This window comes from Ursus arctos, unplaced genomic scaffold (genome assembly GCF_023065955.2).
Source record: "Ursus arctos isolate Adak ecotype North America unplaced genomic scaffold, UrsArc2.0 scaffold_20, whole genome shotgun sequence".
In the NCBI taxonomy this organism is placed as follows: domain Eukaryota; kingdom Metazoa; phylum Chordata; class Mammalia; order Carnivora; family Ursidae; genus Ursus; species Ursus arctos.
Window position 1 is genome coordinate 29,142,613 of NW_026622875.1, and position 27,477 is coordinate 29,170,089.

The 27,477-nt window shown below is 36.5% G+C and overlaps 1 protein-coding gene across 2 annotated transcripts in view; it reads left to right on the forward strand.

The window, feature by feature from the left end:
- Positions 1–27,477, forward strand: part of NPHP3 (nephrocystin 3) — a 42,983-nt gene that overhangs the window by 2,063 nt on the left and 13,443 nt on the right. For both annotated transcript variants that reach the window (XM_026497037.3, XM_026497035.4), the window contains exons 2-17: positions 210–335; positions 864–1,014; positions 3,257–3,409; positions 4,737–4,870; positions 6,680–6,840; positions 9,734–9,890; positions 11,778–11,852; positions 13,967–14,140; positions 16,274–16,377; positions 17,588–17,702; positions 17,958–18,101; positions 18,580–18,677; positions 19,776–19,878; positions 20,288–20,370; positions 22,204–22,342; positions 24,046–24,210. In XM_026497037.3, coding sequence (XP_026352822.1) covers positions 210–335; positions 864–1,014; positions 3,257–3,409; positions 4,737–4,870; positions 6,680–6,840; positions 9,734–9,890; positions 11,778–11,852; positions 13,967–14,140; positions 16,274–16,377; positions 17,588–17,702; positions 17,958–18,101; positions 18,580–18,677; positions 19,776–19,878; positions 20,288–20,370; positions 22,204–22,342; positions 24,046–24,210 — 2,082 coding nt within the window. The remainder of the gene's footprint in view (positions 1–209; positions 336–863; positions 1,015–3,256; positions 3,410–4,736; positions 4,871–6,679; positions 6,841–9,733; positions 9,891–11,777; positions 11,853–13,966; positions 14,141–16,273; positions 16,378–17,587; positions 17,703–17,957; positions 18,102–18,579; positions 18,678–19,775; positions 19,879–20,287; positions 20,371–22,203; positions 22,343–24,045; positions 24,211–27,477) is intronic.

A 27,477-nucleotide genomic window follows, 5' to 3' on the forward strand; every position in this document is an offset into this window, starting at 1 on the left:
TGAAGTATCTTCATTTACTACAGTTCAAGCATATTTGTATTTTTTCATCCCACATTTGAATAAAATGGCAATATGTAGCTCTTGATAACTGGTAAAATAGTAGGTAGATTGTTACAATTCTGAGGTATGTATGTAGTATGTAGGTAGGATAATGTAAAATTTGGGAGGAATACAATTTTTGTTAGAAATAACAAGGTCCATTATTTCAGGCCCTTCAAAAAACTTATCAGAAAATACTTCGGGAAAAGGAAAGTGCTTTGGAAGCAAAATACCAAGCAATGGAGAGGGCAGCGACATTTGAACATGACAGAGATAAAGTGAAAAGGCAATTCAAGGTAAATTCCTTACATTTTTACCCTCAAAGTGACATAGAATAAAAACAGCATGTTTTAAAAGTTTGTATAATGCTGCATAAATAAACAGAAGTAAATGATGTAGGAGTCCTAAAGTTTCTAAGAACTAGAGTAGAGCACTTCTTACGTTTTTGAGTTGGACCTGTTAAACTTGAGATCGCTTCAGGGAAAAAGTAAAAAAGTGAGCATTGCAATAGGAATTTTGGGGGAAAAGGAAAGTATTTCCAAATAGGGGCAAAGGCATTTGGAAATATTTGGGGATATTTTGTATGGGAAGGTATTACTGGCATCTAGTGGGAGGGGAATAAATTTGCTAAAAATAAGCTATACTCAAGACAGCCCCACGCTGCAGATGGGGCTCCTGCCCGAATTCCAGAGGGTTCCAGTTACAAAAAAGATCAAGACCAAATGAATATTGGTTTTATAAATGAAAGATTTTTTTATTAAGAGTTAATGACACAAACTTTTGATGATGGAAAAGCTTTCAAAATTAACATTTGTCTTTTAAAGATTTTTAGGGAGACCAAGGAAAATGAAATTCAGGACTTACTGAGGGCTAAGCGCGAGTTGGAGAGTAAACTTCAGAGGCTCCAGGCTCAGGGGATCCAAGTATTTGATCCTGGAGAGTCTGATTCAGATGACAACTGTACAGACGTTACTGGTAAATTTACTTCCTGTGTATACTTTGAGCCCGCAGTATAGGTGTAATGATATCATAGAGCCAACTTTGAATCCTTTTATAAGTTGTAAGTGGTTGCTCTTACAAATAGAGTTGCACTTTCTCTTTCTCATCTGTTACAACAGCAATTTTCCATAAAGTCCATGACGTTGTTAGGTGCCGGGTTTCCTTCTGTCTTATTCCTCTGCCAGCCTCGCCCCCTAGCTTTCCTCTTTCTGGTGTAAGACAACTCCTCCAGGTCATCTACATTTTAGCAGAGAGAAGAGGGAAGGGAATCCGCTCCTGTCCTTGGAAGCACAATCTGAAAGGTATACAGATCACTCCTCATACCCCATTGGCCAGAAATACAAATAGGAAGATTGCAAAGTATAATCATTAGTAGGAGAGTCATGTATCCACCTAAAGTTTGAAATTCTGTTACTAAAGGAAGAAGGGGAGAATGGATATTGGGAGACAGTTCATAGTCTCTGTCACCTTATTTTTCCACATAATGATACATTCTTTGCAACTATCCATTAGAATATCTGCATGATATTCTGCTGAGTGGCTTCCAGCACAGTTTTGTAAGCTACTCAAAAAGTTTTTATTTTATAATTAAACATATAAAATGTTTTTTTCTAGAAATAAAGAAAAGCCTGGAGTCCTAGAATGAAAGGGTCTACTGTGTTCCAAGAAAATATTAATAAACTGTGATTGATACTGAAAAATGGAAAAGATTCTATTGTAAATGCAGTGGAAAAATGCTCATTTATAGGAAACTGCATTTTATCCTTTTTTTTTTTTTTTTTGAGAGAGAGCATGTGAGTGGGGGCGGGGGGAGAAGTTATTGGCAGAGGAGAGAGAGAATCTTAAGCAGGCTTCATGCTCAGTGTAGAGCCTAACTCAGGGCCCTATCTCATGATCCTGGGATCATGATCTGAGCCGAAATCCAGAGTCCGATGCTTAACAGACTGAGCCACCCAGGGGCCTCATGCATTTTATCTTAAAAACTGATTTTGGAGTGAAATGTGGCAACTGATAATTGCCTCTTAATTTGCATTTTAGAACCACTGGAATCTGACCAGCATCTGAGGATTTTTATTACCAACTTTTGAGGGGAAAAAAAGTGATGTGATTCTTTATTGGATTTGAGTGGCTAAGAGGATGCTCTTATGCCCCCACATTCATCTTAGTGGTTATCTCAGTATTGACATATGTTAAAATGTACAGTGTCTCAAAACCATTATATTGTAATTTCCTTGGCAAGTTAATAAGAACAAGTTAATATTTCCTCCTAGGTCTTTCTTCATATTTTGATTTAAAACCTGAAGAAAGAATGCTTGAGAGAACATCACTCATTTCACATTCAAAGACCTACAGATAATAATCTTATTTTTGCCAGAAATTGATTCCGTTACTAGTATACTCATATTTAGTCAAGGATGCCATGTAGATATTCTGGCAAATATAATTTATTTAAAAAAAAAGAACACCAAAGAGTGCCTGGGTGGCTCAGTCGGGAAGCATCTGACTCTTGATTTCAGCTCAGGTCAGGATCTCAGGGTCCTGCGATCAAGCTCCATGTAGGCCTCTGTGCTCAGCAGGGAGTCTGCTTCTCTCTCTGTTTCTGCCCCTCACCCCTCCACTCGTGAGTGCACGTGCATGCACACACACACACTCTCTCTCTCTCAAATAAATAAATAATAAATCTTTTAGAAAGAAATCAAAAAGCTCATAAGTACCTGTTGATTCAGACATTAATTTTGTTACTCTGGGAGGTTAAAGAAGATGTACTTTTTATATCCTTACGTTACATGCTAATGAATTACCAATCTTAATTACAGGTGTGCTAGTAATGGTCTTCCTTTGAAATTCTCTCCTTCCAATTTTACACTGATACCTAAACCATAATGTTAGAAATGTTTAAAATTTTTGTATGGGGATATTTTTAACTGCCTCTGTTATTACAATTCCTTTGATTATTATATTCTTTATTTCTTTTCCTCTTTCTCTTTTTAATCCCCTCTTTGAATTTGAGATGATAACCAGAATTATGTTAACCGGCGCCTTAGAACTTGCCAGAAGTTGATGACAGAGTACTTTCAAAATCATTAAAGATTGAATATTTACTGTATTTATAATATATAGCATTTTTTAAAATTAGAAATCCTGTTTAGTATATGTGATAACTTTTTGAACATGCAATAATTTGGTTTTCACAAGATGAAATCTCTTGCATTTAAAGCTGCTGGAACCCAGTGTGAATATTGGACCGGAGGAGCCTTGGGAAGTGAACCTTCCATAGGGAGTATGATCCAGCTTCAGCAGTCCTTCAGGGGCCCTGAGTTTGCCCATAGTTCTATAGATGTGGAAGGACCCTTTGCAAATGTCAACAGAGGTAACACATGCCATTTGCCAATTACCTTGGTCATGACTGTTCAGGTACTATAATCTTGTGTGTGCTGGGAGAAAGACCATCAGCAGGCAGGAGATTTTTACTCTGGGTGTCTTCCACTGCCAAACCAGCATGTACTGGTACTGTCACTGACCAGGGCTGATTAACTTATATGATTCACATGAGGATCAGATGGTGCTCCACAGCCCGACTGGCCAATCAGGCTCTAAAAACTTAGCTTCTGGTCTGAATTCTAGGTGTCGCAGTTGATCAGTGAGAATCTAACGTAGATTAACTGAAAAATAGTAGTTTTTGATCTTTTCCTCCACATCTTTGATGCTGTTAAAGGTTGGAGAAGGTTGCAGAATGGAATATAATGCAATGTAGTATCCTTAGTCAAAAGAATATTTTCATTATTTTTATATAAATTGGTGTCCAAAACAGCTCTAAGGTCTGTTGTGAATTTCAATACCAGTGTAGATCTGAGTGTTATAAGTAGCACCACTCGTTTTTCTTAAAACTACAAAATTATCTATTAGCAAAGTGAAAATAATGTTTTAATTATAGCTTTTGAATTCGCCAAATACGTCTTCAAATGTTCTTTCTCACTAAATAGCATTACATTTTATGCCATTCTTAAAGTTTCTTTTTGACTTAATGTATCTCAAGAATAATAAGTAGGCAAAACTATAGGCCAGCCTGGGAATGTAGGCTCTCCCAAAGTTGCAAACTCATTGAACAGCTCATGTAACATAGGTTCATGATATCTGACTGGAACCAGTGGTACCCCAGCAAGGACCACTGGTGACATTGATTGCTTTATTCCCAAGAATAGAACTTGAGGTTATAGAACTGTTTGCCTTCTAATATGGTAGTCCAGAAACTGTGTCAATATTCACGAGTGAGATCAGATTCCATTCTACCTTGCCTGTTGTATTTTTTCAGACTTTTAAAAAAATCATCTTGTCAAATGTTTTTCTGGTGATTTTTTTAAATGAACTTATGATTTTTTTTTATTATGTTAGACACCATACAGTACATCCTTAGTTTTTGATGTAGTGTTCCATGATTCATTGTTTGCGTACACCAGTGTTTGCGAACACCCAGTGCTCCATACAATACGTGCCCTCCTTAATACCCATCACCAGGCTAGCCCATCCCCCCACCCCCTTCCCCTCTGAAGCCCTCAGTTTGTTTTCCGGAGTCCATAGTCTCTCATGGTTCGTCTCCCCCTCTGAATTCCCCCCTTCATTTTTCCCTTCCTTGTCCTAATGTCCTCCATGCTATTCCTTATGTTCCACAAATAATTAATAATAAATTTTATTTTCAGATGACTGGGATATTGCTGTAGCTAGTTTATTACAAGTTACTCCCTTGTTTTCACACTCTCTGTGGAGTAACGCTGTCAGATGTTACCTCATTTATACAGATGAAACCCAGCCTGAAATGGATCTTTTCCTTAAGGTGAGGATGTTTATAAATTCTGTATTCACTGATTTAAAATACAAGTCAATATTGTGTCCTGTTTATGATACTACTACATCTAAACCAAGTATTTTACTACCTACCAGATTATATGTCTTAAAGAGCAGGAAGAATTTAGAGTTTTTCTTTAGAGAAAATTTTGTTCACTGTTATCAGTATATTCAAATTAAGTCCTTGGAATGTTATGCTTTTGAATGCTTTATTACACATTCTCCACAGCGTTTAAGACACATGTTGATAGTGCCTGCTTTAGTTAATATCTGGCAGCTCTAGCCTTGAATCTCTTTCAAGTTATTACAGAATTTAATCCTTATCATGGTTTTTAATTTTTCAAGACAGCCATTGGAGTTAACCTGAGGCAGAGGTGGGCATACTACAGTAGCTTTTGGGCCAGACCTGGCCTGCAGCCTGTTTTTGTGTGACCCAGAGCTGAGATTACTTTTTACCTTTTTAAATGGTTGAAAAATATCCAAAGAAGAAGAACGTTTGTGATGTGTGAAAATTATATTAAATTCAGATTTCAGCGTCTTTAAAGAAAGTTTTATTGGAACACAAGTAGGCTTATTCATTTACATACTATCTCTGGCTGCTTCACACTACAACAGCAGAATAAATTGCAGCAAAAACTAAATGGACCCCAAAGACCTCTGCCAAAACATCCAAGTTGTTAAGCTATTACTAATTTGTAAGAATATTTGCCTTCTACAGAAAAAGTTTGCCAACTACTATTCTAACTGCATTTAAAATAAGTTTGCCTGGGGACGCCTGGGTGGCTCAGTCGTTAAGCGTCTGCCTTTGGCTCAGGGCGTGATCCCGGAGTTCTGGGATCGAGCCCCACATCAGGCCCCTCCGCTGGGAGCCTGCTTCTTCCTCTCCCACTCCCCCTGCTTGTGTTCTCTCTCTCGCTGGCTATCTCTCTCTGTCAAATAAATAAATAAAATCTTAAGAAAGAAAGAAAGAAAGAAAGAAAGAAAGAAAGAAAGAAAGAAAGAAAGAAAGAAAGAAAGAAAGAAAGAAAGAAAGAAAGAAAGAAAGAAAGAAAGAAAGAAAGAAAGAAAGAAAGAAAGAAAGAAAGAAAGAAAGAAATTTGCATGTCACATGTGATACCTGCTATATTAAGACCCTCCAGAGTATTGAGTAATGAACTTATTCAGCGTTTCTTTTTGATATTATTCAATTTTTGTAAAAAGATAAAATATTTTGAAAATCAAAGTTTCTACTTACTAACTGAATGTAGATTATTACCAGACTGCAAACTGATGTTAAGGGAATTACTCATTTATTGCATAATAATAAGTCATCATTACTTAGTAACCTAATTTGTTATAGACCAACATAGTTTTCCTTTATACCTGTTGACTTTAATGTTCTAATATAGCATGGTGGACAGTTTTTTCTGTATAGATTCATGGATTTATGTTTTACACTCTTTGTAACAATAAAGCAGAAATCATTTATTATTATAATAATAATAAATACAAAGGAAAATAGCCTAATATTTTTTTCACTGGTTAGGTTTTATTATGTAATAAATCATTTTCTGAGCTAGAAAACAGCCATGTTACTAAGCTCTTCTTATTTTTGTTTTAAAGGAACCCTGCCTTTTGTCTTAGATTTTTATTAAAATATGAATGTATGTATTTTTAAATTTTAAATAAAAATGTATACAATATAACCTGTTCTAAAACATGCTTTCTTAAGTAGTATGAGCTGACTTGATCTTTACTTAAATAAGCTGTGCTTTTATTATGTTTTAATTTCTTTTGTTTTGTTTTAATTTCTTTTCAGGACTATTCTCCTAAACTTAAAAGAATGTGTGAGACAATGGGATATTTTTTCCATGCTATATATTTTCCAATAGATATTGAAAATCAATACCTTGCTGTAAGAAAATGGGAAATTGAGAAGAGTTCATTAGTTATTTTATTCATTCATTTAACTTTACCAAGGTAAGCTGAAAATTCTGCCACTTATTAGGGGAGTTGTAAGTAGAATTGAGATTGCCAAATGAACTTCGAAGACAAGTCATAATTGTATTCTTATAATCAAAAGCAATCCACAAAATTTAATAAATTTTTTAACTTTTCATACTTAAAGAATTAAAATTTTTACACTGAATTGTTTAATAGGTCATAATGTTAGCATCATTAAAGCAAAGATCATTTTAATCAAGGGTAGCAAACTATGGCCCTTGGGCCAAATCCAGTCAGCTGTTTTTATAAATAAAATTTTATTAGAATATAGCTACATTCATTTATTTATATATTTCTACAGCTGCTTTCACACTACAACAGCAGAGTTAAGTAGTTACAACAGAAACTGTGTATGGCCCACAAAGCCTAAAATGTATGCTCTCTGGCCGTAACAGAACAAGTCGGCAACGCCTGATTTCAATAGTCAGCATTCACCTTCATTTTTTTCTTTCTTCAAATACAAATTGAGAGTTACTTGAACACTTGTATTGATATTAAATCAAATTTTTAATTCTATGAGGAGCTTACTACTTAATTCTAGTAAAGTGAGCGATTTTCTTATAATGTGAATATAATTATACCATTGAGTCTAGTATGCAAATAAAGATTTTTTTTAACCAACTAGATACATAGATAGAAGACAAAATACATTTAATAAGAGGTTAAGTTTTCTTTCTACATTTGCTGTCTGATGGATTTAACCCTTCCAAAGCATTTTTGTCTTTATTGAAAACCAGCTCTGACCTCACCTGTGTACAGAAGTATGTGGAGCCCTAGGCTTTATGGAGACCATGCAGTGTAATCCATCATGGATCCTTAAGACTGCCCAGTGGCCAGGGAGCCACCTGATCAATGGACCTCAACCCAAAACAAGTTTAAGGATTCTTTCCACTTGATTGCCTTTAGTTGGGGTTCTTTTCCTCCCTTACCCCTTTTCTTTTCCTGTTTTTTCATTTATATTTATTAAGGGTATATTCTGTTTTATTATTTAATATCTGGGTAGTGTTTTATCTCGGGTGGTAATATATGCCATTTGTTGTTTTCCTCATTAATTCTTTAATCCTTGAAACCATCTTGTTTTTTATCTTTTATCCATATTTAGTTAATAAAATATTATACATTATTCTTTTAACATTTATTATTTTAACTATTTTTCTCATCTTAAATTCCTCTTAATCTTTTACTTGTTTCTTTCATATTTAATTACTTGCTGGGCAGATTTCAGTTTATCTTCTTTAGCTAAAATTGTATTTATTTTATATTTTAAAAACTTTATTCTTCTTAAAGAATAAGAATTTTAATTTCTAGGGGCTCCTTGGTGGTGCAGTCTGTTAAGCATATGACTCTTGGTTTCAGCTCAGGTCATGATCTCAGGGTCCTGGGATCAAGCCCCACACAGGGGTCCATGCCCAGTGTGGAATCTGCTTAAGACTCTCTCCCCTTCCCTCTGTCCCTCCTCCCCCACTCTCTCTCTCGCTCTAATATAAATTAATTTTTAAAACAGAATTTTAATTTCTAAAATTTAATTATTCACCTCAACTTTGCCTTTATTTTGCTTTAATTTTTCTTATTCCATTTACTGATTATTTTATTTCCTTAATGTTTATTTCCTGGCTGTCAAGAAGCATGGCAGTAGTGGTGGTCTCACACCATAAACAGGGGCTGGTAGAGCTTTTATTTCTCTCTCTTCCTTCACCTCTCATGATGATTCCCCCATTCTTCTCAAAAGATGAATCTAGAAGCGTCCCCTGAGCATTACCTAGTAGCCCCATCTACTCCTCTCCCACCAAAGACTTTGAACCAAATCCCAAGATATCATTTCATCTGAGCTCCATATGTCAATTCTATAGGGAGTGATTTTAAAATAGGAACATGTGCCCAAACAGACGCCCATTCTTTGGTATTCACATGGCCACAAACTTTTCTCCTAAAGCAATAACAAAACTATTAAAATCCAAAAATTATATAGAACATGGTCAGAATGATTTTAACAAGGAAAAAAATCTATAGTTTGGATTGATTGGATTGGCACAGAGATATGTGATAGAATATTACTCTGTTTTGTATTGGGGCTGTGGTTTAATGTATTATATAAATTCCGAATCATGTAATAGCTGTCCTCTGTATACACACCAATTTGCCTCTGTAGACAAACTTCATTTAATGCTTTTTAGAAAGGGGAATTGGTTGTAATTTTCCTTGCAGTGTACAAGACATGGTTAGATTCTTCCGAGATTATGCTAGAATTTAAATTATACTGTAAACTGTCATTATGGTACCCTGTAGAAAATTAAGATTTTTTTTTTAACCCTGCACCTCAGTTAAGATTTTTACTAGCCATCCGACCTCCCCCATCTGCCTCTGGATCTTTCTCGTACTGTATCTTGGGTATAAATATTCAGGTGATTTAGGTCATTTATTGGATGAGAAAGGCTAAAGGACTAGAGAAGAGAAAAATGTTGAAGCATTGGGGTTAATAATATTTGTATTTTAATTTGGAAGTTATATATTTGTAAGTGGAATTAGGTTTCCATTTATTTGCAGTCTCATGAGTCTGGTCCATTATTTTGAGCCATGCTTACAGTATTTTTGAGAGTTTTCTTCTTATTGCTAGATTTAAAAAATTAAAGTTCTGTATGCTCTAAAATTCAATTTAATGCAGACTTTATTGTACCTGTTCTCACTGTCTGCTAATAAATGCATTATATTTTTATGACCAAGCTGGAACAGAGCTATATAACATGCATTTTTGGAAAGCTACACTTCTGTCTCTGTCATTGCTGTAAAGTCCCATTATTGACACTCAGGTTGACTGACTGTTTGCTGCCATAGTGCAGTGTAGCACAAGAAATACTGTTTTCCAATCTAGCCTTTTATTGGAAGACTGTGAAGAAGCTTTTCTGAAAAACCCTGAAGGCAAACCACGATTAATTTATCATCGCTTGGAGGATGGGAAAGTCAGTTCCGACTCTGTCCAGCAATTGATTGATCAAGTTTCTAACCTGAACAAGACCAACAAAGCCAAGGTAAAATTCATAAGGTTATTTTTTAAGAACTTGCTCAGGCAAGGGAAGTGTTAGAACAAAGGCCATAAAGTAGGAGTGACTGAGGGGAGATTAATAGGACAGTTAACTGAGAGACAAGGGTAAAGAACCTTGGAGACCATTTTAGAAACCTTGTTTTTTTTTTTATTTGAAGCGAGATGTTTTTTTTACTTGTTTTTCTTTTTTTTACTTGGAGTGAGATGGTTTCTTTACTTGGAGTTTTTTGTTTTTTTTTTTTACTTAAGTCATTGGAAGACCTTTAAGCAGCAGCAGAAGACATGCAATTCTGATAAGGATGTTGTTACGTGGCTGTGTTGAGCATTGATTGGTTTGGAGGTAGTGGAGGAGGGCAGATTTGGAGAACTCTTACAGTCACCAGGTGAAAGATGCCAGTGGCTTGGACCAGGGTGGTGGTAAAGGAAGTGAGGAGAAACAGGAATCTGGATAAATTTTGACAGCAGAGCCAGTAGACTTAGTTGTGGACTGTGAGAAAAAGAGAAGAATAAATAGCAATACGCAACTACAAGGGTATGATGTGAGTGGACAAATCAGATTCTTTTCTGTTCCTTTTTTTCCTAAGTACAGAGTTCTTCTGTCTGCTGTTGACCAAGGATCAGTGTAAGGAAGAGCCTTTTCATAGTAACTTTTCCAGGAGTATTGGGAAAAGCAAAACAGTAATGATGAATGTGAGAGATTTGATCATTCCTAGATGCATGGTGGCATAATTTTTAGAACAGAGATCACAGGCTTCGCCTTACTGCACACTGAGATAACCTGAAAACGCATACTGTTAATGTTAAGAATACAGTTGAGGGGCACCTGGCTGGCTCAGTCAGAAGTGAATGCAACTCTTGATGTCAGGGTTGTGAGTTCAAGCCCCATGTTGGGTGCAGAGATGACTTAAAAATAAAATCTTAAAAAAAAAAAAAAAGAATACAGTTGAAAACAACTCAGATTTTCACATTGTTTTTATTTCTCTGTGCTCATTCAAGAAATAAGATCAAATGTGAATACAAGCTTTTTTTTACATCGTTTAGTATTGAAAAGCTTAAGACCAGCATAACATTAAACTAAAGAGCCTAACACAAAAAAGTGCATATTTTTTATAATCTCCAGAACCATTCGTTCTTTGTCTTATTTTAGTATGAACCTAGTCCATAGGCCCCAAGAGGAAAGAGACTGATTCTTCTTTCTGATCTTTATTCTATTTATAAATCACTTTTAAAAATTAATACACCAGAAGGATGAATTTATTTTATAAAAATAGGAGTAGAATAAAATCTGTCTACCATGATTATAAATGTAAATGCAGGATAGAATTTATTACGGTTCACTTGATAGGCCTCGTAAAACCATTGCCTTACTCCGTCAAATATTAATCACTTATTAGCAACGTACATGCTCTCTACAGGTAGGGCATTCTTTCAGCAAGCTCAGAAGACTGCCGTTTTACATAGCCAAGTACCATTTGCCTTTTTGTTTTGTAGAATTATAGCTTTACTCTCCTAAAATTGATTTTGTTGTATTTTGAAGGTTATATATATTGAGTGGCATGGAAATACATAAGACAAAATTTAGACATTGAGAAAAAAAGTGTAATTTTTGTTTTATTGCAGCATTGTTCCCATTGTTCATGATAAATCCCTCCTGTTACCTCAAACAGGTTACATCACTTGCTTCAGTCTCCTCTTTGGTGAAATGGAGGTAATAATAATAGTGTCTCCCTCATAGGCTTGTTGTGAGGACAGATAAATTAATATTTGTAAAGTACTTAGAATAATCCCTGACATATAAGTTTTATAGAAGTATTTACCCCCTCCTGTTTACCCCCTTCATGTTGTTGTTGTTGAACTTCTTTCTTTTTTCCAGATTATCGATCACTCTGGAGATCCTACAGAAGGAGCATATAAAACTTATATTTATGTGGAAAAAATTATTAAACAGGTAAATATGCATTCTTTTTAAGATTTCATCTGAAATACTCTTAAGGGGTGCCTGCCTGGCTCAGCAGTCCTCAGTCTTGGGGTTGTGAATTCAAGTCCCGTGTTGGGCATAGAACCTATGTAAAAAAAAAATCCTAAGACTGTTTTCCAGAGGGGCGCCTGGGCTGATCAGTCATTAAGCATTCTGGGATCGAGCCCTGCATCGAGCCTGCATCGGGCTCCCTGCTCAGCGGGAAGCCTGCTTCTCCCTCTCCCACTCCCCCTGCTTGTGTTCCCTCTCTCTCTGCTTCTCTCTCTGTCAGATAAATAAATAAAAATCTTTAAAAAAAAAAAAAAGACTGTTTTCCATAAAGTTGGCTTTTCCAGTAAAAACAACTTCCTTGTTTTTTTGAAAACAATACCTGGCTAGAGTGCCATTGTTTGTGGTGGTTTTCTGTCCTGTGGTATGATAGTATTACTAGTACCATATCTCTTTATCTGTCATCTGTCTCACAAAGCTATTTGATGCCTCAACACCTGATTAAGTGTAAAATAGATTACAAAGCGCTAGATAAAAAGTGTAAGGATTTGACGGAAAATATTTATCTTTTTCAATAGAGTCTCCTCAGGTTTTGTGTGCACCTTGAATTTTTATAAAGTAGAATAATCCTTTTCAGGGGCATCTGGGTGGCTTAATTAGTTAAATGTCCATATCAGCTCAGGTCATGATCTCAGGGTCATGAGATTGAGCTCTGCCTGGGACTCTGTGCTGGGCATGGAGCCTGCTTAAGATTCTCTCTCTCCCTCTCTCTCTGCCCCTCCTCCCCAAAACAACTCCCCGCCCCTGCTCACATGCACACACATGCTCTCTCACTCTCTCTCTCTCTCAAAAAAAAAAAAAATCCTTTTCAAATTTATCCACTACATTATTCTTACAGCAGAGAGAGGTAACATCATACCTATAAGGGTCTGAGGTCATGGGCCAGAGACAGTATCTCATGATGAAAGTTTCTGTGTTTCTATGATATCTCAAGTATTACTTGTAAATTTATGTGAGTTATATATTCTGCTTAATGTTATACTTGTGTTTATTTTAATATAAAAAATCATTTAAAATTATATATTATCAAAAATACTAATAATGATAAGAAAAAGACACACCCCCCCCGCCTTAAAGTAGAATGGGCACAATAGAAAGATGTACCACATTTAGGCTGCAGTTGCCTTTACCTGCTGACACCTCCTCCAGGGCGCCAGGGATTCTATTTGAGAAGTTAGGGATTAGATTACTTTTTCCAGCTAACTTGTATTACAAGTATGGAGATTTGTTATCAGAGAAAAAAAATGAGCCCCAAAACATAATGATATGACTTCTGGCAACATATTTTGTACAGTGTTCTTTAGTATAAAAATTAACATCAGTTTTGATCTTCTCAACAATCTTGTGAATTTTAGGACCCAGGTAAATAAAAATAATTGAGTAGAATAAATGGCAGCAAGTGAAAGTGGACATATTTGCCATCTTTACTGCTTGAAGAACAACATATTTTCAGTGATAGAAAGACTAGATATCATGACACAGATATTTGATATCAAGAAACTACATCTTCGTAATTAAATTCTTATAAAAATGTAAAGCAGCATATTTCTTAGGCATTAGCACAATCTTTAAAATGATTCACCAACCAGATATAAGCAAATATATTGTGTAACATTTTTCAGAAAACAGATTCCCAAGAATCAAATGCCCCTCTGTTTTTTATCAGACAGTTGTTTTTCTTTAATGTAAGCTCTATGCCCAGTGTAGAGCTTGAACCCATGACCCCAAGATCAAGAGTCACATTCTCTACTGACTAAGCCGGCCAGATACCCCAATTGCACCTCTATTTTTAATAAAAGTTTTTTTTATTAAGAGTTTGGGTTTTTTGTGTGTGGTTGTCATTTTAATATTTCTTTACTTCTAAACTAGTGTTTTTTTATAGTTATAAATTTATTCTTGTAGGTACTATATAAAGGCCATAGGTTTGGACTTGCATTCCTCAGTAGGTGAAACCCACCTTAGGCCTGTGGTGCTGACATTGCTACAAGGTGTTTACATTCTTTATTCATTGTTGTGTGCTTGCTCTTGGTGTTCAGGACATCCTGGGCTTTGAGAACACAGACCCAGAGACTAAGGATTTGGGCAGTGAAGATTCTGTTCCAGAAGAAGATGACTTTGGTGATGTTCTGTGGGACATACATGATGAACAAGAGCAAATGGAAACTTTTCAACAAGCTACAAATTCAGCCCATGAGTTGGGATTTGAGAAAGTAAGCATTTGGAGTTATTGTTCCAACAAACATCAGTCACCACTTAAAGCTGTATTATGATTGTGTTTTTACCTAAATATAGTCAAGGTTAATAATAAGTGTATTAGTGTTTGTCCTCATGGTTTGATTATCCATGTTGAGACATGTGCTTAACTTTGTATCATATGAAAGATAAGTGAGATTCAGTTATATTTATGAACATCAAACATTTTTAGTTAAGATTAGAATTTATCACTACATGTTCTTTACCATGTGAAGTTCACCAAACCAAGATTAGGGTAGCTAGGAAACTGGATAAAAATCATAAGGCTATCTATTCTTCCAATGCTTGGAGGAACCAAAATGTCAAACATTGAGAAAACACCACAGTAGTTAATGCAATGGGCTGATCAGTTCATCAGCATCCTTAAATATCTAAACAAATTAACAGAATTTGAATTGCACAAAGAATCTATGTCCAAGTTCAAAAAAATGATTAATATTTAAAAATTAATGTAAGAACGAATGGTTTGTTTTTTTTTAAGATTTTATTTATTTATTTTGAGAGAGAGAGAGAGCGAGCGAGCACGAGTTGGGGGCAGAGGTGAAGGGAAAGGGAGAAGCAGACTCTCCACGGAGCAGGGAGCCCCATGCGGGACTTGATCCCAGGACCTGGAGATCATGACCTGAGCTGAAGGCAGATGCTTAACTGACTGAGCCACCCAGGTGCTCCAACAACGAATGTTTTAAAGAATATTATCATAGCTGTCAGTTAACAGCAGTAATTCCATAGAAATTTTATAATTTAGGCTGTCTGTGTTTATTCCTGGTTCTACCACTTGCTACCTCTGGATTTTGATCATTACTTAGCTCTGAACTTTGACTTCCTTGTCTATAAAATGAGATTGACTACTTTACCTACCTGACAGGGTGGTTGGGAGGACTAAACCAGGTAAAGCATATCAACCACTTGGCACAGTACCTGGCACATGATAAATGTTAAATTGTTGTTATTTTATAAGAGAGATGTTGTTATCCTTGTTTCATAAATAAAGAACCTAAGGTTCATATTACAGTTTACCTAAGAGCACACATGGCATTGATTACAGATCTGGGATTTGAACCTAGGTCTTTTGGCTCCTAATCCTATGCTCTTTCTTCTATGGCAAATGGTCTTACCTTGAGAACCATGGGTCTATAAATGGGCTTTATGTGGGACCATGAACTAAATTGTTAGGATTTACAAGGCCCTAAATCAATAAAGTCCTTTGCTTTCTGAGAAGCACCATTGCTATCAGAATAATTGGAGTTCCTGAGGAATATATTCTATATATATGTATTGGCAAACAGAAAATTTAATTGAAAAACTATACCAAGTAATTATTTATTGTAGTTGTTGGAAATTTCTGCTACCCTAAAGCTGTGCACAAACCACTTACTACAAATTCTTTAAATTCCTCATCAGCTATCATTTAGGCCACTGGCACACTTAATGAACATCTCAACCCCCAAGATAACTTTGCCAACTCCCTAGTAAGTACTGAGGTATTTTGGTTTTCTGGGAAGAGCCTGACATACATGGGTTCTCGGACTTTGCCAAGAGCTCAATTTCGGAAAGATCTCAGGCAGCCTGTCCTAACCTGATTCTCTGCGGCAGGTTGGGAGACTGCAATAAAGGGCCCAGACAAAACCTGTTCTTGTTTGGACCTATTCTCAGAAATCCCTGGAAAGTGAGGTGGTGTCCAGGACAGGTGCTCTTCTGCCCAGGAGACAGGATGCCTACCGGCACCCTCAAAGCCTTCTACAGTGCTTTCTGTGGTTTAGGGGATACGGAGTAATACAGTGGCCTCCCAGCAGCATTCTGCAAAATTGGAATGTTGTAAAACCCGAGGAGGATCTTAAGTATTGTCTTTCATTCATTAATTGACAGCAGTACTATGTGTAGAAGAAATTGGGGCTCATTCTTATTTTACTACTTTGGGCACATTTAACCAGCCATAAAAAGAAGCAATCATGAGGATGCTGTTGACTAAAAGTAGATTTCATTTTCTCACACAGCTTTTCTCTAATGATTTCAGAGGATAGTCAGAAGTTGACTCTGGAATTCTCAGAGGTGTGTGCTTCCTCACAATTTAAATTCATTTTTGTTTCTAGTATTACCAACGCCTTAACGATCTTGTGGCGGCCCCAGCACCAATTCCACCCCTTCTTGTATCTGGAGGACCAGGTTCTGGAAAGTCCCTTCTCTTATCAAAGTGGTATGATGCAGTGCAATTAATTTGTTGTTACCATTGTCATCATTTGAATTACCTCATTCAACAAAATGTATTATTGCCTGTCTGCCTTCCTGCATGGCCTGTACTAAACACTGAAAAAGCAAAAACATATAAAATAATAGAGTCATGCCCTGAAGTGTATACAATTTGGATGTTAGAGAGGATACAGGATGAGAAAGGAACGGAAATAGGAGTCTTTGTGATTGTGTACGTTAATTATGTAGGTCAGAGCTAAGCACGTGCTGTGTAAGGGAGTGGTCAGTGTGAAAGGGAATTAGGTGAACTAGATATACAGGGAATGTGCCTGTGTTTTCAGTTAACGGCTTCATTTTAAAAGTTTCACTGAGATTTTAAATATTTGAAAGAAGGCAAAGACAGACTGTTTAGAGTGAAATAAGTCATAAAGAACATCAAAATCAAGGATGACCTGTACTGTGAATGCAGTCATTCTTCAGATTAGGGACTATGGTTTATAGATGCTGATAAACTCTTTTTTACTTTCATTTTAGTTCCTATTATTTAAAAACAATTAGTAAGAATATTTTCTTTCAGAATTATGACATACATTGAAGAGTTAGCATATTTTTTTCCTTTTTACTGCCCTTTACTTAGTAGAAAATAATGTTTTTTTTGGAAAATATTTTTATACTTAGCAAAGAAACTTCTTTTTTCCTCTAATAACATATTTTTTATTAAAGGGTAATGCTCACTTCACTAATACTTTAACGTAAAATATATACTATATTGGTTTCCGTTAGTTAATATCAACTTGTGATTTAAATGAATCTATAATTTTTTTTTTTTAAGATTTTATTTATTTATTCAACAGAGATAGAGACAGCCAGCGAGAGAGGGAACACAAGCAGGGGGAGTGGGAGAGGAAGAAGCAGGCTCATAGCGGAGGAGCCTGATGTGGGGCTCGATCCCATAACGCTGGGATCCCGCCCTGAGCCGAAGGCAGACGCCCAACCGCTGTGCCACCCAGGCGCCCCAGAATCTATAATTTTTAAAGGTTTATTTAAAAGGATCTAAAAGTGGAATAAAAATGGAAATTTCCCATGTTCATTCAAAAGTGATTGACCATGTGATTGCTGACAGTTGGGTAGCATTTGATGTCTAATGCATTGTGAATTCTTTTTGTGTTGATAATAAATAAGCTTCATCAGTCTTATAAAAGGTCTTTTTCTTTCAGGATTCAGTTACAACAGAAGAATTCCCCTAACACGCTAATTCTTTCTCATTTTGTGGGAAGGCCCATGTCAACCAGCTCCGAGTCCTCGTTGATTATTAAGCGACTAACTCTAAAGGTATAAGATGCCATGTTTTGGAATTGCCAGAATTTTTATTTCGAATCAGAAATTGTGGGGGCTGAGTACCCAATAATTTTCAATTTTCGGTATTACCTATTTGTTTTAGATTTGTATGAGGTTAAAAATAATTCTTGATGCAATTGGGTCCTCTTGGTCACTCAATTTTGGTTTAAAAAGTCGGGATAGAAATTATTTCCCACCAGCCGTGATAAAGTGTAACTACTCGAATTCGTATGTGTTCTCATCTTGCAGTTGATGCAGCACTCTTGGTCAGTATCTGCTCTGACGTTGGATCCGGCTAAGCTTCTGGAAGAATTTCCGCGCTGGCTAGAAAAACTCTCTGCCCGTCATCAAGGCAGCATCATCATCATTATTGATTCTATAGATCAAGTTCAGGTACTGTTTTCACTTTGTAACCTACTGGTACTCTCAGAAAGAAACAAAATTATCAGTAATGGCTGTCGCAGGCATTTAAATATGTTTATGAGAAGAAAATGTTGCTATTGTTTCTACTATTTCTGCTTAATTTCTAGGGAGGAAGCACATGGATAAAAAATGTACTGTATGTCAGTGGGCACTAGTATCTTATTGGGACAGACCAGTTGAATGAACCAATTAGCAAAAATTGTTCATTTGGACATATTTTTAGGGCCTTGACATCTCCTTAAGTGTCCAGAATTCATATCAGCTATAATAGTATTTTGTCACTTGTTCTTTTAATATCCTGAGATAAATGTATCAGCCCAAAACAAGATTGTATCTTTAATTATAATGAGAAACTTAATGAGAATTTCATTTTACTTGGGGAACTATTATTGGGTTGTTTTGCAATATTTTGAATTAATAGAACGAATTTTGTTTTTATATTTTTAAGCAAGTTGAAAAACACATGAAATGGCTGATAGATCCACTGCCAGTGAATGTAAGAGTAATTGTTTCTGTGAATGTAGAAACATGCCCTCCAGCATGGAGGTACGATGCTAACTTTAGTTCTTTCAGATTACATGAAATGTGTTAAGTACAAACAAGGAAAGGTTTTGGATATGTGTTTGTGTTTTCATGTTTTTCATGTAAGCAGCAGGGAGGAGGGGGAGAAGTGAATGAATTCAAGAGAAAGAGTCTACAGGATTTGGTGGGAGGTTAGAGCTGGGATGTCACGGAGGGGAAGGCTAGATGGCCCCGTTTCTGGCTTGAGAAATTAAGTAAACTGTAGTTCCATGAACTGAAATAGGGAACACAGAGGATGAGCAGGTTTGTGGAGGAAGGGTTTTTAGTTTTGTTTTGGACATGGTTAGCTTGAATTGCCAGTTGTGGCTTCAGCTAGCGATGGCTAGAAGGCAATGACATTTACAGGGGAGAAAAATAGGGAGAGGGCCAGGCTATGAGTAATGGACCAGACACGTGTTATCCTGAAACATGCGCTTACTTTGGCAGTCCTCAAGAAAGGAATACAGTGATTGAATTCTGTAGGGCAGTGTTTCTCAACCTATTTTTGTCCCCCTAGGAGCCTTTTTACACATTTTCTTCCTAATCACCTCCCTCGCTCCTAGAAATTTTAGTACCATCCATATGCTGTATATCAGTTTATGTATATAAACAGATGCATGTGTATATTTGTGCTTTATACATAAAAAAAGTAAGATTCTTTTTCCCCACCCTGAAACAATTTTCAGTACCCTGTTGAGAATGGATGTCTGCAGAATGATTACATTCCAGTTGGCTTACAAGTAATTTGTAGGCAAACACTACCTTGTACTATTCTTCATAGGTACTAGTTTGTTTAGTTTTATTCCTAGTATGGAACATAGAACTGGAAATGTTTTACCACTTTACTACCTAATGTATATGCTATTTAAAAGTCTTGTTGGGATTAATTGCCGAAAGTAATGCTATACACGTTAGAATGAATCAAATAATATTACCTAATAAGACTAACAGAGATTAGTATTGTTTATTTTATAAAGGCAATATAAAAAATTCTTGTAATGGATTTTGACTTGTGTTTGGGTAGATTACAGCTTTTATTGTCTTATTAGAAGAGAATTTTATTTTTTTTTCTTTGAATAAAAGGTTGTGGCCTACACTTCATCTTGATCCTTTAAATCCAAAAGATGCAAAATCTATTATAATTGCAGAATGCCACTCTGTGGACATTAAATTGAGTAAGGAGCAGGTAAGTACTTTTAATTTTGTTGCTCTTTTACTCTCTATCAGCTTTCCTATAAAACACTGAAATGAGACTTAAAATTCAAAATAGGAATTCTCTATTGTGTTAAGGAAAATTGAAGTTTCCTAATTGTTAAATGCATTGGCTCTTAAACTACTAACAAATATAAAAGAAGCAATAAAAAACATTTTGGGCTTAAGTTTTGCTTTACTATATTATATTAAGCAGGAATGTTTAAAAGCAAAAGAACATCTGCTGTCCATCACCGCGTGGCAGTGATGCCGCTGATGAGGTGGTGGGAACCGTGTCATTTCTGCCATTGATATTTGTTGATGGCTCTGTAGTAAAGACCGTTTCATTCCAGGGTGGTTTTGTGTTTGTTTTGTTTGTTTTGTGTTTTGCTAAACTGGTTCAGGAGAAGCAGCTAGAACGACACTGTCGTTCTGCTACGACCTGCAATGCCCTTTATGTCACCCTTTTCGGCAAAATGATTGCACGGTAAGTGGTGGCGATTTTACATGATCTGCATGTTTTGTGTTTGCTGCAGACTGCTTCCTCACCTTGTGAAACTGAGAACAATCATTGCGGCAGTCTCTGAGCCACTCACATCAGATTCTGTTGATTCTAACAGTGATACTAACTCCTGTGAGAATGTGACTCGTGACTGTGGATTGATCCTAGCCCGTGAATTAGAAGAACATGTTGGATATAGTTGTCTAATTTTCATCACATTAACTGTTTCCCTGTCGAGGGTTGCCAAAGAAGGCCATCTTTGCCCTCCTTGGGGGCCTGTGAGTGCTCCTTGTCACCTGCTTAAGGCCCCTAGCTTTGGGAAAGTGAGGGACAACTGAGGCAAACACATGCTGTTTTGGGGTGTCCTTGAATATTAGTAGGTAGGTATGTAGGAATTTTTAATTGTCTCTGTCCTCAAATCCTGATAAACCTTTTATCTTAAAATAGATTCTTCTGTTTCAGATACCCTTTAGTCATTTGCCTTTAAGTAAGCCTTACAGAGTGTAACTATGTTTCTTCTTCAGTACAGCCTCACCGTACTTTGTCTCTTCACAACCAGAGGCAAGGAAGATGAATATGGTGTTGGCGATCGTCGCCATAGACAGTAATCCCAGTGCAACTCCTACTCTACACACTGAGTCTAGTACTCTTGGCTCTTAATTCCACATTCTTATCTTGAGCACCAGATTTGCAATGAAAACATCGTCTACAATTTTGAATTGCCCATGATATTCCCACCGTCCTCTCCCACCGTCTCCACTTTGGGCAGTGCGTCTGGCTTCTGTGAGCATCAGAAGCTGGCCTGAGTCCAGTTCAAGAGCGGGAGTCCCTTTCCACACATTCCAGCTATTTTAAGAGTGTCAGCACAAAATGAACAAACCTTTTAGAATCTCTAAAAGTAAGAAAGACAGTTTTATTCAATCCCAAGTTAGGACAGCTGCCCGGAAACACAATCTTCACGGGGAAGAAGGTGCTCTGGAGAACGAAGAGTTCTTATAGGATTATATAACTTTTTTACATCTTGTAAAAGCTTGAAGGATTATAGATTAACATATAGGCAGGAATCATGCATCTGAGCATCAAAAAATGCAGGAGGTGGGAGCATTGGTCCATATCTTAAGGACAAGATGGTTTTCCTTTAGGCTACTCATTTGCAAGGCAGATGAGGACCATAAATCAGGCTTTTGGTTTAAACAAAATTTATGTACAGTCATGCTGACTTAGAAAGAAATCTGATATGGCTTCCCATATATATTAGGCCTTTAGAAAGGGTATTAGGCCTATAGAGAGGGATGGGACTACAGACCTTTTGTTTTGTTTTTTCTTCTCTGTATATCTCCATACTTAAAAAAGAAACTATTGGTAAATATTGCGTAATATTTTAAAACAAACCACACTATTTACTGACTTTCTTTAGCCTGATGTCTCCTAAATCCTGGCCCTAAACAAATTTAACTTGCATGGCTAACTAATAACACTTATTTGTAATTACTTTCCTGCTTCTTGTATGTAGGTAGCATGTTTCTAAATGATTAGAACCAGTCTTACTCATTTCTGTGTTCCATAATGTGCAGTAATAGCTTGACACATAGTAAGTTCCCAGAATGTGTTTACTGAATCGAGTTAAATGGTACATTAGGATAAAATTGATGACTCTAGCAGCCCCATAAAACTGTCATTTTCCTATATCGTGTTTTATTACATTTCTGTTATCATTTGAAGTATAAAAAATAGAGACCACATTGTTTTTATCTACCCCAAATTTTTCACAGATGTTGGCTGTCTGTAAGAAATTAAATCTATTCTCAATTCCAACAGTGCTGGGAGAGCAGGCAATTTAGATAAAATCCTTCATCAGTGTTTCCAGTGTCAAGATACTATTTCATTATATAGACTTGCTCTGCGATCTATCCAGGAGTCCTTGGCAAATGATATGGATAAAGAACTAATGAAACAGGTAAAGGATAATAAACTTATAAAACTCACAAAAATTTGCATTTGTATGTGAATTGAAGAAAATGGTGATTATTTTTAAATTTGTGCTTAAGTATGTTTCAAGCATATACAGGAATGCTGGCTGCCATAGTGTGCTTATGGCCAGAAGTGATATCTCATGAAATTTGCATTTTCCTAATTATCATTGAGATTTTTCATCTGTTCATGTTTATTGGCTGTTCTTGTTTCCTCTTCTGTGAATTGCTGCTTCAGGCCTCTTTACGTGCGTTTTAATTAAATTGTCTTTTGTTATTGATCTTCAGGAGCTCTTAGATGTTCTGCATACTGAATATAAATCTTCTGTTACAGAATTTGCAAATAAATATCAATTGTTTCTTGTCTTAATTTTTGGTATCATTCATTATACAGAGTTTTATTTTGATGAAGTCAGATTTTTCAACAGTTTCCTTTGTGGTTTATGCTTATTATATCTTTTTTAAAAATTTCTTTATTATCAAAAAAAATTTTGTTCTCGTAAAAATGTTCTCATATGTGTTTTTTCTCTTTAAAATGTTTTACAGTTTTATTCTACCTTTGTGAATTCTTATCTTATGGATTTATTTTTGTTTATTATGTGAGGAAGGAATCTACATTTTAATCTTATATTATATGGCCGGCTAACTTTTCATTTTATTAAATAGTACATCTTTTCTGCTGATTTGAATATCATACTCACAAATTAACATGAGTTTGTTTTCTGAGCTCTTCTGTTCCAGTTTTGCTTATTCCATGCCAATACCACAGTGTCTTAACTATTAGAGCTTGAAAGTAAACTTTCCTATGTGGTTGGTCTGTGGGCTGATATTTTCTCATGCACCCCTTCACTGAGAGTAATCTTGGGATTCCTGGTGTTGGCAAGCTTTCTAGTTCCAGCTACTCACCTTACTGGGTGTAAGGGCTTACCTTCCATACCTGCTGTGGGTGTGAAAACCCAAGCCCTTAAATTACTGAGACTGCTGCCTACCCGGTATGCTCACTTCCCCCAGGGACAGCAGTCCAGCACTTAGCCCTCCAGTGTTCACTTTCCTATTCATTTTTGGCACCTGGGGGATTTCCCTTTCTTTTTTGCAGGCTCACCTATGGTTTTAGAGATGTTTTGTTATATGCTGTCTTATGTTAATGGGCATTTATAGTAAAAGAACCATTTTCTTCTACCATCTTCCCAAAATTGGAACTTTGTTATTAGTTTTAATCCATTTCCCGAGGTTTTAATTTTTTTCTTTTTTTTAAAGATTTAATTTTTTGTTAGAGAGTACAGGTGAAGGGGAAGGGAGACACAGAGGGCAGAGGGAGAGGCAGACTCCCAACTAAGCAGGGAGCCTGACACAGGGCTCAAGCCCAAGACCCCAGGATCATGACCTGAGCTGAAGGCAGATGCTTAACCAACTGAGCCACCAAGGTGCCCGCTGAGGTTTTAATTTTCATCAAACTTTTTTCTGTGTGTTGTCTTTGGCATGCTAGATTGGCTATATACACTATCTTATTCCTGATTAATGCTTTTTGGAAAGTGTGTTTTATTCTAAGAAATATGTTTCTTTACTAAATCATTTGAACAATAAGTTTGAATAAGAAGTTAATAACCTTAAAGAGTTATAGAAATTTTAATGGCTGTTTGTTACTTATAAAGATGGCTTATGATCATTCTTAATTCATTTCTCTACCTAGATTCTGTGCCTCATAAATGTTAGTCACAATGGTGTGAGTGAGTCAGAACTGATGGAACTCTACCCTGAGCTGTCCTGGGCTGTCTTGACGTCCCTTATTCACAGTTTACACAAAATGTGCTTATTGACTTATGGTTGTGGCTTGCTCAAGTTTCAACATCTACAGGTAAATGGTTTTTTAATAAGGTGTTTTACTTAGAAATGTCAACATACTGGGAGATAGTCCAAGATGGCAGAGGAGTAGGAGACCTTAGTTTTGTCTGGTCCCAGAAATTCAGCTAGATAGCTATCAGATCATTCTGAACACCTGCAAACCCAACCAGAGAGCTAAGAAAAGGATAGCTGCAACTCTATAAATAGAAAAGTGATCACTTTCTATAAGAATGACAAGACGGAAAAACTCACCTCAAGAAAGAGAACAAAAGTCAGTACTGACTGCCAGGAATCTAATAAGTATGGATATAAGTAAGATGTCGGAACTAGAGAGCAGAATAACAATTATAAAGATACTAGCTGGGCTTGAAAAAAGCATAGAAGACACTAGAGAATCCCTTTATGGAGAAATAAAAGAACTAAAATATAATCAGATTGAAATAAAAAAGGCTATTAATGAGATGCAATAAAAATGGAGGCTCTGACTGCTATGATAAATGTGGCAGAAGAGAGAATTAGAGTTATAGAAGACAAAATGATGGAGAATAAAGAAGCTGAGAAAAAAAGAGATAAACAACTAATGGATCATGAAAGGAGAATTAGAGAGATAAGTGATACCATAAAGTGAAACAATATTAAAATAATTGGGATCCCAGAAGAAGAGGAGAGAGAGGGGCAGAATGTGTATTGGAGCAAATTATGGTGGACAACTTCTCTAATCTGGGGAAGGAAGCAGGCATTCAAGTCAAGGAGGCACAGAAACCCCCCCAAATCAATAAAAATAGGTCAACACCTTGACATATGATAGTGAAACTTGCAAACTTAGAGACAAAGAAAGTCCTGAAAGCGGCTCTGGACAAGAAGTCCATAACCTTCAAGGATAGAAACATTAGACTGGCCGCAGACCTATCCACAGAGACCTGGCAGGCCAGAAAGGACTGGCATGATATATTTCGGGTGCATAATGATAAAAAATATGCAGCCAAGAATACATTCCCTAGCAAAGATGTCATTCAAAATAGAAGGAGAGATAAAAATTTTCCAGGACAAACAGAAGCTAAAAGAATTTGTGATCACTAAACCAGCCCTGCAAGAAATATTAAAGGGGATCCTTTAAGCAAAGAGAATGCCCCACAGTAACGTAGACCAAAAAGGAACAGAGACATTCTACAGGAGCAGGGACTTTACAGGTGATACAATGGCACTAAATTCATACCTTTCAATAGTTCTTCTAAATCTAAATGGGCTAAGTGCTCCAATCAGAAGACACAGGGTATCAGATAGGATAAAAAAGGAAGACATATCCATGTGCTGTCTGCAGCATTTTAGACCATTTTAGACAAAACAGACTCATTTTAGACCAAAAGTCACCTCCAGATTGAAAGCGAGGGGGTGGAAAACCATTTGTCATCCTAATGGACAGCAAAGGAAAGCTATATCATACTTAAAGGGTCTAGACATCAAAAAGATCTAACAATTGTAAATATTTATGCCCCTAACATGGGAGCAGCCAAATACATAAGCCAATTAATAAAGTAAAGAAACACAAGGATTATAATACAATAGTAGTAGGGGACTTCAGCACCCCACTCACTGCAGTGGACAGATCATCTAAGCAGAAGATCAACGAGGAAACAAGGGCTTTGAATGACACACTGGACCAGATGGACTTCACAGATATATTTAGAGCATTTCATCCTAAAGCAGCAGAATACACATTCTTCTCAAGTGCACATGGAACATTCTCCAGAATAGATCACATCCTGGTTCACAAATCAGGTCTCAACTGATATCAAAAGATAAGGGTCATTCCCTGCATATTTTCAGACCACAATGCTTTGAAACTGGTACTCAAACAGAAGAGGAAGCTTGGAAAAACCTCAAACACTTGGAGGTTAGAGAGCATCCTACTAAAGAATGAATGGGTCAACCAGGAAATTAAAGGAGAATTTAAAAAATTCATGGAGACAAACAAAAATGAAAACACAACTGTTCAAAACCTTTGTGATGCAGCAAAGGCGGTCCTAAGAGGGAAGTATATAGCAATACAAGCCTTTCTCAAGAAACAAGAAAAGTCTCAAATTCACAACCTAACCTTATACCAAAAGGAGCTGGAGAAAGAACAGCAAATAAAGCCTAAACCCAGCAGGAGAAGAGAATTAATAAAGATTAGAGCAGAAATCAATGAAATAGAAACCAAAAGAGCAGTAGAACAGATCAATGAAACTAGGCACTGGTTCTTTGAAAGAAATGATAAGATCGATAAACCCCTGGCCAGACTTTTCAAAAAGAAAGAGAAAGGACCCAGAGAAGTAAAATCATGAATGAAAGAGGAGAGATCACAGTCAACACCAACGAAATACAAACAATTTTAAGAACATATTATGAGCAACTATATGCCAACAAATTAGGCAGTCTGGAAGAAATGGATGCATTCCTGGAAACGTATATACTACCAAAACTAAACAGGAAGAAATAGAAGACCTGAACAGACCCATACCAGCAAGGAAATTGAAGCAGTCATCAAAAATCTCCCAACAAACAAGAGTCCAGGGCCAGATGGCTTCCCAGAGGAATTCCACAAAACATTTAAAGAACTAATACCTATTCTTCTGAAGCTGTTTTAGAAAATAGAAATGTAAGAAAAAAACTTCCGAATTGTTTCTATGAGTGTGGCATTACCTTGATCCCAAAACCAGACAAAGACCCCATCAAAAAGGAGAATTACAAACCACTATCCCTAATGAACATGGACGCCAAAATTCTCACCAAGATACTAGCCAATCAACAGTACATTAAAAGGATTATTCACCACGACCAAGTGGGATTTAGTCTGCTTGGGCTGCAAAAGTGCTGGGCTGCAAGGGTGGTTCAACATCTGCAAATCAATCAACATGATACACTACATTAATAAAACATAAAGAACTTATCAAACTCAATACCCAAAGAACAAATAATCCAGTCAAGAAATGGGCAGAAGACATGAACAGACACTTCTCCAAAAAAGACATACAAATGGTCAATAGACACATGAAAAAATACTCCACATCCCTTAGCATCAGGGTAATACAAATCAAAACCACATCTGGACGCCTGGGTGACTCAGTCAGTTAAGCATCTGCTTTTGGCTCAGGTCATGATCCCAGGGTCCTGGGACCAAGTCCCACATCGGGCTCTTTGCTCATTGGGGAGCCTGCTTCTTCCTCTGCCTGTTGCTCCCCCTTCTTGTGCTCTCTTTCTGACAAATAAATAAATAAAATCTTAAAAAAAAAAAAAAACC